This window comes from Orycteropus afer, unplaced genomic scaffold (genome assembly GCF_000298275.1).
Source record: "Orycteropus afer afer isolate SDZICR_OR568_19922 unplaced genomic scaffold, OryAfe1.0 scaffold00456, whole genome shotgun sequence".
NCBI classification, from domain to species: domain Eukaryota; kingdom Metazoa; phylum Chordata; class Mammalia; order Tubulidentata; family Orycteropodidae; genus Orycteropus; species Orycteropus afer.
In genome coordinates, this window is record NW_006922043.1 from 1,663,367 (window position 1) to 1,673,723 (window position 10,357).

Below are 10,357 nucleotides of genomic sequence, written 5' to 3' on the forward strand. Positions count from 1 at the left end.
GGTGTCTGCTTAGCCAGTTCCCCTCCCTGCCCATCAGCACTCCTAGAACCCTCCAGGGGCCATGTGGACCTAGACCAGGGCCCTCCCTGACTCCTACTCCCAGGGTTGTGGACAGGCACCCCTGCCAGCTCATCACAGTGCCAACCGGTTTTACCCTCCTGTGCCTGGGTCCCTGTGTGACAGATGGGAGGCTGGGCTTGGGTCACACAGCCCCTTGGTAAGTGGGTATATAGGATCCAGCCCAACCCCCAAGAGCCTGCTCTGAGCTCTGCTCCACCCTTGGCCCTCTGGCCTAGAGGTCTGTGAGGAGTGGTGCACAGAGACCCCAATGCTGAGAATAGCCACTGGGGAGGAGAGCAGGGCAGGGTCCCGGGGATCCCACTCTGAGGGAGCTAGGCTGTGATAGTGTACCTATGCTTACAGAGGTTCAGCCAAGACCCAGGACAGGAAAGTGACCTGTCCCAGGCTACCTGGGATTAGGGCAGGGTGAACCCAGAGCACCTGTTTTCCGGCCCAGGGCTGTCCGCTAAGCCTCTTGCATCCCCCAGCCCACAGGGACTGCAGGACCCTGGTCCCACCTTGGTAGAGGCAGGCAGAGAGGGAGACTGGCCAGTAGCCAGCACGTCCTGGGGGCCTGGTGGGGGCTGGGCTCTTGGCCCACATTGTCCCCTTGAATACAAGCTCACTGGTGGGGCAGCTAGTCCACTGACTCCCAAGGAAAGCCTGCAGAGAGGGGTGACTACCGGTGGGACCCAGGCCCCTGCTTTCCCGCAGCCCCCTGCCTGCCCCGCGGCCTGTCGCATATGCTGAGTGCAGCGGATGCTTCTCCGGCCCCCTTTCATGCTCTCTCTCACCTCTTTGCAGCTTCCTGTGCTTCCTACAACTTTTCTTTTCTCAGTCCTCAGGGCCTCAGCTTTGCTTCTCAGGGCTCCTCCGCTCCCTTCTGGTCAGGTACCACTGCTGCTCGGCGTTGGGGGGACACACCAGCTCCAGCCAAGCTGGCCACAGCTGCCCACAGCCCTGCCCAGAAGCATCTCCAGCTGCCCACAGAGCCCACCTTGGGGGGACTAGGGTGGTGGCATGGGGAGCAGGAGGTGGGAGGAAAGGGCTCGGGAGACAGGACGGGGCTGCTACTGGTACCTGGGGATGCATCTGGGCTCCGCGCTGTCTCCCCATGACCCCTCTGGGAGGCACCCACCTGACGCCCACTGCCCCAGCCTTGTCTATTCCTTGTCACTCCTTGGGAGCTTTGCCTCTGGTAGCTGAGAACTGGGGACGGCCAGCCACTTCAACAGGTGGGCGGCCAGGACAGAGCCAGGGTGGAGGTGGCGAGGGACATGGGTGTGAGGGACTGGGCCTCTGCTGCCAGAGCCAAACTATCCCCCCAGCCCCCACACCTGTCTAAAACCAATGGCATCACCAGCACCAGTGTGTGTTCCCCTTGTCAAAGTCATTGTCCCCTGCCTACCAGGACTTCTTGGTCCTGGGCCAAGCTGGCTCCAGCTGGGATTCCAGTTTGGTTTGGGGCTCTGGAATTGGAGAAATCAGGAGCCAGAGCCCCAGGTCTGAGTCCACGTGCCTTAGTAGAAGGATGCAGGGGCTGGGCTGGGGTACTTCATTCGACCCTGTACCCCAGTACCCAGAGATAGAGGGCCACCCAGGGCCCAATGGGAGCTGTGATGATCAGAGCCCTGCTGTTTGCTTTTCTCCCTACCTGTACTCCCCAGGCCCCTGTAGCGGCCCAGTGCTGGAGGGAGGTATTGCCCATGCCCTTTCAATGAGGGTGGGAGCTCAAGGATGCCCTGTGCCCAGAGGGGGTTGCTGCAGAGGAGCAGGCACCCTTGGATCCAAGCCTGTCTTCACGCTTGGACCCCAGCTCTGCCTCCTTCCTCCAGGTACAGCATCAGGTACCAGGAGAGGACCAGCTTGGCCCTCAGCCCCCTAGCAGTTGTGTGACACCACCCTGTCACCCCACAGTGTTCACGCCCCGGGTCATCGGCACAGCCGTGGCCAGGTACAACTTTGCTGCCCGGGACATGCGGGAGCTCTCACTGCGAGAAGGCGACGTGGTAAAGATCTACAGCCGCATCGGCGGGGACCAGGGCTGGTGGAAAGGCGAGGCCAATGGGCGGGTGAGTGGCCAGCCAGCCTCCAGGCTCCTTGCAAGGACCGTGCACAGGGCCCAGCCTTGCTGTGGGCTCAGGGTGGTGGCCTCTTGGCCTCAGGCACCTTTGGGCTTAGGCAGGTTCACAAACAGCCAGTGCTGTGCCCCAGGCACTGTGTCAGGTACCCTTCTATCAAGCTCACCCTGCATGTGCCCAGCAGCCCAGAACCCTGGTGCCATTATCCCAGTGCATACCAGGGAAACTGAGGCTGCAGAGGTCTAGCCAGTAGTTATGAAGCAGCTGCACCGTGAGATCTGAAACCAATCCTAATACTAGGCCCTGTCCTGTTCCATACCACCTTCATGGTCCCTGCAGGGAACCAAGCGTAGTGTGCCGTTTTCAGACCACTTGCAGGAGTCCAGGCCCTGCTTGCAGGAGGGAGGAAGCAGGCCCAAAGGTGGACCAAGTGTTCTTGCTCAGCTCCTCTGCCTTTTTCCAAGACCTGATTTACACCTTAGTGATGTGGGTGGAGGGTGCATTTTGGTCCTAGCCACTCATACCTTACACACCCTTCCCAAGCTCCAGGAGGGTCCAATGACTCTTCGTTGTCCACCCTGAGATTCTGCCGAGCATTGCGGCCCCCTTATCCCAGAACCAACCCTGGACTGCCTGACTCTGACCAGGTCTTTTGGCATCTACTCAGCAGAGTCCCAGAGCTCTGTGGCTGCCGATAAGGAAATAAACCCACACTGTGGTGAGAAGCAGGCATAGGCCAAGCCCAGCTTCCCTGGGGGCTGCAGGGTGCCACTCAGCTACAGTTCCTTTCTGACCATTTCATTACTAGGTGGCAAGTGCCAGTCTGCCTCCACCTAACATGAAGGCTGTGCCTTGGAGGGCCCTCAAATCTGATCTGTTTTCCAGCCAACAGCCCTGCAGAAGTGTGAAACCACTGCATCCTAGGCAGCTGACCTGGCTGTAATCTCAAAGATTACTACCATTGGAAGCACCTGGGGCTGTAGTTTAATAAGCACACACCTGGGCTGCACCAGGTCTCCTGAGTCCAGCCGGTTTCCCAGGTGATTTGGGTAGTCAGCTTTCAGCAGCACTGGTTTGGAGCATGATGAGGTATTCAGGTTGAGCTGACCCTTTATCATCACCAAATGTCACTTCACCTCTGACAATACTTCTTTCCGTGTTGTTGTGTGCCATCAAGTTGATTCCAACTCATAGTGACCATATAGCTCAGAGCAGAACTACCCTCGGGAGTCCCATAGGAGAGTCTACTTTATCAGTTAATAGAATACCAGTTCTGTGTTTGCATGGCATGAATTACTTTTTACTTTCTGACTCTGCTGGTGTGGTGGTTAAGGCATTCAGCTGCTAACCAAAAAGGTCAGCGGTTCGAACCCACCAGCCACTCTATGGGAGAAACATGAGGCAGTCTGCTTCTGTAAAGATTTCAGCCTCTGAAACCCTATGGGTCAGTTCTACTCTGTCTTTTAGGATTGCTATTAGTCAGAGCTGACTCAATGGCAGTGGGTTTGGTTTGGTTTGGTTCTGACTCTATAAACAAGGGAATTTTTAAAAAAACTAGTCTGATCTGACAATCTTGGCCTTTTAAGAGATATATGTAGTCCTTTTACATTTAATGTAATCCCCAGGATATTGAGGTTTGTACCCACCATCTTACTATTTTCTATTTGTCACAGCCATCCTTCCTTTTTTCTCTCTTCTTGGCTACTTTTGGATTAATAGATGTTTTTTACTATTTCATTTCTCCTCTTGACTGGTTTGTTAGTTTTGCACTCTTTTACTGTTATTTAAGTGTTACCTTAGACTTCTTAGAGACTACTTTACATTAGTAGGTTTCTCTTGCCCCTGCCGTCTGTCACTACTGACTGCCACAGGCTCCCTTCCATCTGTCACCACCAGCTCTGCTGCTGGGCCCCTTCCAAGCCTCTCACTGTCTTCAGTGTTATAATCCTTGACCCGTGTTACAGCTCTTTTGGGAAGTTCTTTTGCCTCCTTCCTTTCTGCTTTTTCTGTCTTCTTTGTTGTCTTTTCTCCTGTCTGTATGTTCCTGCTTCCGTTCTGGAAAACCCCTGTGGGGTTGGCTGCATATATACACAAACTCTTTGTCAATTTCAAGGCATGGCACTCCCACCAGGGCCACAAACTGAACAGTTCTCTGTATTCATAAGGTTTTCACAATTCTTTGAGAAGTAGATGTCCCCTTTCTTAGTCTGGAAGATCCACTGAAACCTGTCCACCATAGATGACCCTGCTAGTATTTGAAATACCGGTGGCATAGCCTCCAGCCTCACAGCAACACAGCAACAGAGCAACACACCATCACAGTAGACAAATTGACAGACAAGTGGTGGAATCCTCTCTCAGTTGGCCTTAATTAGATACTTGTTGTGTTGTTATGTGCTATGGAGTCGGACCCGACTCATAGCAACCCCTCCTTGGGTTTCCAAGGCAGTATCACTACGGAAGTAGATTGCCCAACCTTCCTTCTTAGGAGTGGCTGGTGGGTTTGAACCACCAGCCTTCTGGTTAGCAGTCAAGTGCTTTAGGCACTATGCTACCAGAGCTCCTAATTAGACACTTGAGTAATGTCTTAAGTACTTAGACACTTAAGCAATTAGACATTTAGATGACAATTTGCATAGTAGGCTATAGTAATTCATTTGCATAGTCTTTAGTCACTTAATGTGCATAGTCTATCGCCTAATTCCTTCGAGGTACGTACCAATCACAGGGCAGGCTGCAGTCCAGGACCAGAAGAAAAAGTATTAAGTCACAGATTTTTTCAGTTTATCCAGGAGATGTCAGTCAACCTGGACAAAAGTAACAAACCCTCTGGGGTAGAAAACTAGGGCTTAGGGGGAAAATCTCTCGAGCTGTTTTTCTAAAGAACCGAGGAAAAAGGCCATACAAAGGAACTCGTTTCACCATAACAGTCCATTTTCAGATTTCACCATTTGTCTCAATAATGCCTTCTGTAACTATTTTTCACTGGTCTTGGATCCAGTCTAGCATCCTGAATGGTATTCACTTGTCTAATCTGGAATAGTTCCTCAACCTTCTCTGTCTTCCATGACCTTAACATTTCTGAAGAGTATGGGCCAATAGTTTTTGAAGAATGTCTTACAGTTTAGGTTTGTTTGATGTTTCCTCATGATTAGCTTGGGGTTATACATTTTTAAGAGAAACATCAGAATAGGGTTTTGTTTTCTCAGTGCTTAATATCAAAAGGTGCATGATGTTGGTTTGTCCCATTATTTGTGACATTAACCGATCACTTGGTTAAGGTGATATCTGCCAGGCTTATCCACTTTAAAGTAATTAAGTAATCCACTTTAAAATAAATAAGTAATTTGCAGAAAAATACTTTGAGATCAGGTAAATGTATTGTTCCTCATAAAACTTTCACCTACTAGTTTTAGTATCCATCGATGCATTTTGCCTGCTCAGTTATTTCTATCATGGTTGACAAATAGTGATAGTCTCTCTCCATCAATTCTTCTATAGTTACTAATTGACATTCTAATGTAAGGAAAAGTTTCTCTACTTCCTCCATATAGGTATTCTCCCCCAGGAATCAGTTAGTTCTCCAAGTGGACCTGGTTCTTTTCCACAGAGAATTATATTAAGTTCATTTTTGAAGGTTATGTTCACTGAGTATAGAATTCTAGATTGGCACACATTTTATTTCAGCATTTTGATGTCATTCCATTGTCCTCCAGCTTCCATCATTTACTTAGGAAAGTTAGTTGACAATCTCCATGTTGCTCTTGGAAGGAAGTGTCTCCATTCTTCTCTCCTGAGCTACAGGTTTTGCCATCAGCTTTCACCAGCATTACCACATTGTGCCAATGTGCAGTTTTCTTTGACTTTATTCTTCTTTGGATTTGTAGTCATTTTTGACTATGTGGCTTGATTATCCTTCATCAGTTTTAGAAATTTCTCAGCCAGCATAGAATGTATCTGCTCCATTTTCTCTTTTCTCATTTGAGGGTTCCATTTACATAGATGTTAGATTAGACCTTTTTGTTATGGCCCATCTAGTATTTGCACTGTTTTCTGTTTTTTCACTGGTTTTCCATCTAGTTACTTCCTATTGACCTATCTTCCACTTTATTCACCTTCTCATCTACATTGTCTACTCGGCTGTAAAATACTTCAAATGAATTCTCAACGCCAGTCATTGTATTTTTCAGCTCTAGGATTTCTCTTTCATTTCTGATTGCAGTTCTGTGGTGATATTGTCTACGTTTTTGTCAATTTTCTTGAGAATGTAAATTAATTATTTAAATTCCTTAAATTATAACTTCAGTATCTGTGTTACCTGTGGGCTGGTTTCTATTGTCTGCATGTTCTCTTAGTTTTTGTTATTTGGTCCAGATTGAATGCCAATCTTGTGTATTAAAGGAAAAAAAGAAAAATGGGGAAAAAATTATATGGGCTTTTAATGTTGTTATTATCTGTCTAAAAAACCAAACTCACTGCTGTCGAGTTGAATCCAACTCATAGTGACCCCTTCTTGGGTTTCTGAGGTGGTATCACTATGGAAGTAGATTGCCCAACCTTCCTTCCCAGGAGTAGCTGGTGGGTTTGAACCTCCAGCCTTCTGGTTAGCAGTCAACTGCCTTAGGCACTATGCCACCAGAGCTCCTATTCTCCTCTATAGAGAATTTAATTTTCTTCTGACTAGTAAATGGAAGGTGGGAAGATCACCTTAACCTGGTCAAGGCTGGCATATTTCTGGGTTTCCCTTATTCCTGAGTCATGGCCCCACCAGACACACACACCCCTTGAATAAAGCAAGGACTTTAACCAGGGCACCTCCACTTGGTGAGCCTGGTTTAGGACTCTGGAAGTCTGAGGGGCTGAGTCTATTGGACTGGACTTCTGAAGGGTCCTTTATGTCTACAAATCTGTGCTTGCCCCTACACATGCACATAACGGTTCTGCCATCTCTTACAGATTGGCTGGTTTCCTTCAACATATGTAGAAGAAGAGGGCATCCAATGACAGCAAGAACTCAGACAAGACTTGCAGATTTTCTCGGAAGAGTTGCTCCAGCTCTGAAGTCGATCTCTAGCTCTATGACTCAGAGGAAAAAGTGCCCGCCAATCTTCCAGGATTCAGCAGCCCATGGGGTGGGGTGGGTGTTCACTGTCCTAACCGTGAATTGGTCCACCATCAGTGTGCCCTTGTGACCTGCATAGGGCATGCTACTTGTACATAGAGGAAACTAGGCTAGCCCTTGTGAGGGTGCCGTCACCCAGAGCACTGAGGAAGGGGTGCCTGAGGTGTTGTGGGCAGACCCTAGGTGACAGCTGAGGCCAGAGAGCATCACTTACCCCGTCCTGCTGAGATGGTGTTCAGGAGCCTAGGTTTAAGCAGCAGAAGCTATCCCAGGGAGGGCTGGGGCTGGAGGGAGGACTGCCCCACCCCTCCTGCTCAGCCCAGTCATTTAGCCCACCTGTTGCCTGCTGCTTGCTCTGACTGCCAGGGTGAGGCTCTGGTCCTTGAAAGGCAGGAGGGTCTAGAGCCAGCTCTCTGCTGCGACCCCTGCTCAGCCCAACTGTGCTTGGGTGCAGAAGAAGAGAGCATTGCAGGGGGGTTCTGTGAAGTCTCCCCAACTTCCAGGACTTCCCCCTTGACATTCTTACTGCCCTCAGCTCCATGAGGTAGAAACCCCATGGGGTAGGCCCTTCCCTTGGGTATGGGCCTTAGGAACGATGAAATTGCTGACTCTACTGCCCAGTCAATGGTACTGTTTCCCCCTTGCCCTGATACTCTCTTCCCTGAACTCTGGGGATGTATCTGCCCTACCCTGCTGCCAGGCAGATCTATATTTTGAAAACCCTAAAATGGGCCAGAAAGAAAACAGGGGTTTTCCCCTCACTGGGTCCCTGCTGCTCACATTCCTCTCCAGAAGGAGACCCTCGATCGCTCCCACTCTGGACTCCCTGGATCCTGCACGATGGTCCTTAAAGGTCTTCCCAGCTTTTACATGGGATGTCTATTCCAGCTCTTGGCAGGTCTTTCTCCAAAGGGCTCCTGAAACCTGTAAACCAGGCCTATGGCCAGCCCAAAATAAGTGCTCTTGGGGTAAGGGGTGCCTCTCCTGCCTTACCTCCTGCTCCTGACGTCTCCTGACCTTTGACCTCTTGGCTTGGCCAGACCGTTTTCTCTGCCCTCACACTGCATGAGACCTAGTGACACTGTCTCCCTCTGAGCTCTGTGCCAAAGCTGCTTGTGAAGTCTGGGCCCCAGGTGGCCCCCTCTCCCTCCAGTCAGCCTCTGAGCCCTGTGTGAAGGGGAGGAGCTGGGCAGGGCTAGGTGCTGGAGAGACGTGCTCCTGCTGGGGCAGGTGCTGGGCACTGCACTGTAGCCTGGGGGTTCCTTCTGAGCTCAGCCTTTGACCTCCAGCCTAGGGTCACACACCCAGCATCTTGGGTATGAAAAGAGGCAGGGGTACCAGACAGATGATGCTTACGTAGGGGGATCTAGAAGTAAGGGAGACATTTGGAGCCAAGAGGGTAAGAGGGGCATGAAGATTGGCCTTGGAGGGAGTATTCTCGGGACCCTTGCCTGTCGGGTGCATCGAGCACTTTTTGGCTCACCTTTGGCTCAGCTGGCCTGGCTGGGAGTGGGGAGGGACAGGGAAAAACTAGCCTACTTGTGTTTACTATTGTCAGGAACTTTTTTGGGGTTTTTTTTGGCTCGTTGGTTTTTTTAAGGGGAAAAAGTTTGTAATGATTTCAGCCAAATCTCCCATTATATATCTGTGAACAATAGGAAAAGATTTTATAATAGCAAGAAAATTATGTATATTTTAGTTCCTCAAAAAGTCATCATGATAACGAAGGGTACTGAGGAAAAAAAAAAAATGTAGAGCCCTCGTTTTTTGTGAAATTTTTGTTTGCTTTAAAATTTGTATTTGGTTTGGTTTGTTTTTGCACTGACCAGGATGGGAGGAGGGCTGGGGAAAGCTGGGGTGCAGTGGTTTCGGCAGGAGGAGGGGCGCCCTGGAGTAGCTTAGGGTTGGGGCCTGGGACTTAGCTGTGAACACTTAGGAGCCCGATGCATGTGGTTCAGGGATTGGGGGTCCCCGCAGCCTGCGGCTACCCTAAACAGAACACAAACTGTACATTTGCCAATGGGTTTTATCAGACCACAGTTTTTACTGCAAATAAACCTCTGTTCTTTTCTGCTAGAGTGGTTGGCCTTTCATGTCATGGGGGGGCGGAGGGTGAGGCAGCCTTTCTCTAGGAGCAGGAGCAGAAGGGGGGATTCCTTTGCCTAGGAGGAATAGCCCCCATCTCAGCAGGGTCTTCCACATGGTGTTCCTGTCTATGTCAGATGTGAGGCCTTGGGGTGGCCTAGCCCTGAGCAGAGGCCACAGGTCTAGAGAAGACAATGACCACAGCCACTAACCAAGCAATTCCTCTGACTGGCATGGAGCCACAGGCATCCGACATGACGTCCCATGGAATCCTCCCAGTGGCCCTTAGAGGTTCCCATCCTGATGAATTCCAGTCCCAACCCCAGCTGTCCCTTGGGTATCTTCTGAACCTTGATTTCCTTGTACATGTTCTGGACATAAAAATAGTACACTTGCCATTAGCTTGAATTCTGTGGTCTAAGATAGAGATCAAATAACAAGATAGAAGTATATTTCTTTCTCACAGAAAAAGCGGTCCAGAGGCAGCAGTCTGGGGGATTGGGGCCCCACTGTGCTGTCAGGAGGCCAGGCTCCTCTCTTTCCCATTCCCTATACCCCACGCTTGTCTCATGGTCCACGATGGCTGCTGGAATTCCTGCAGGTGAGACCCATCTCATATTTCCCCTTACATTTCCTCAGCAAGGCTGGGAAATGTGCCCAGTTTAAACTCTGTATTTCCCAGACCTCATACCTCAGATGAGGAGCTCTGGTGGCATAGTGGATAAGGCACTTGGCTACTAACCGGAAAGTCAGCAGTTCAAACCCACCAGCTGCCCTGCAGAGGGACGATGGGTTGATCTACTTCCATAAAGATTTCCAGCCTTGGAAACCCAATGGTGTTTGCTATGACTTGGAATCAACTCAATTGCAGTGAGTTTGGTTTGATTTGAGTATACCTCAGATGAGGGAGCATGGGGGCTGATCTTGCTTGTGTGTGGTGGGGAGGTTTTACCTGACTGGCACTCAGATGACGGTTGTTACACATGAGGGAGGATCTGGCACTACTCCC

At 50.0% G+C, this 10,357-nt stretch overlaps 1 protein-coding gene across 1 annotated transcript in view; it reads left to right on the forward strand.

The window, feature by feature from the left end:
• Nucleotides 1–7,145, forward strand: part of VAV2 (vav guanine nucleotide exchange factor 2) — a 235,029-nt gene extending 227,884 nt beyond the window's left edge. The window contains exons 28-30 of the mRNA XM_007954298.2: nt 865–951; nt 1,978–2,132; nt 7,098–7,145. Of these exons, the coding sequence (XP_007952489.1) occupies nt 865–951; nt 1,978–2,132; nt 7,098–7,145 (290 nt within the window). The remainder of the gene's footprint in view (nt 1–864; nt 952–1,977; nt 2,133–7,097) is intronic.
• The last annotated feature ends 3,212 nt before the right edge of the window (nt 7,146–10,357 follow it).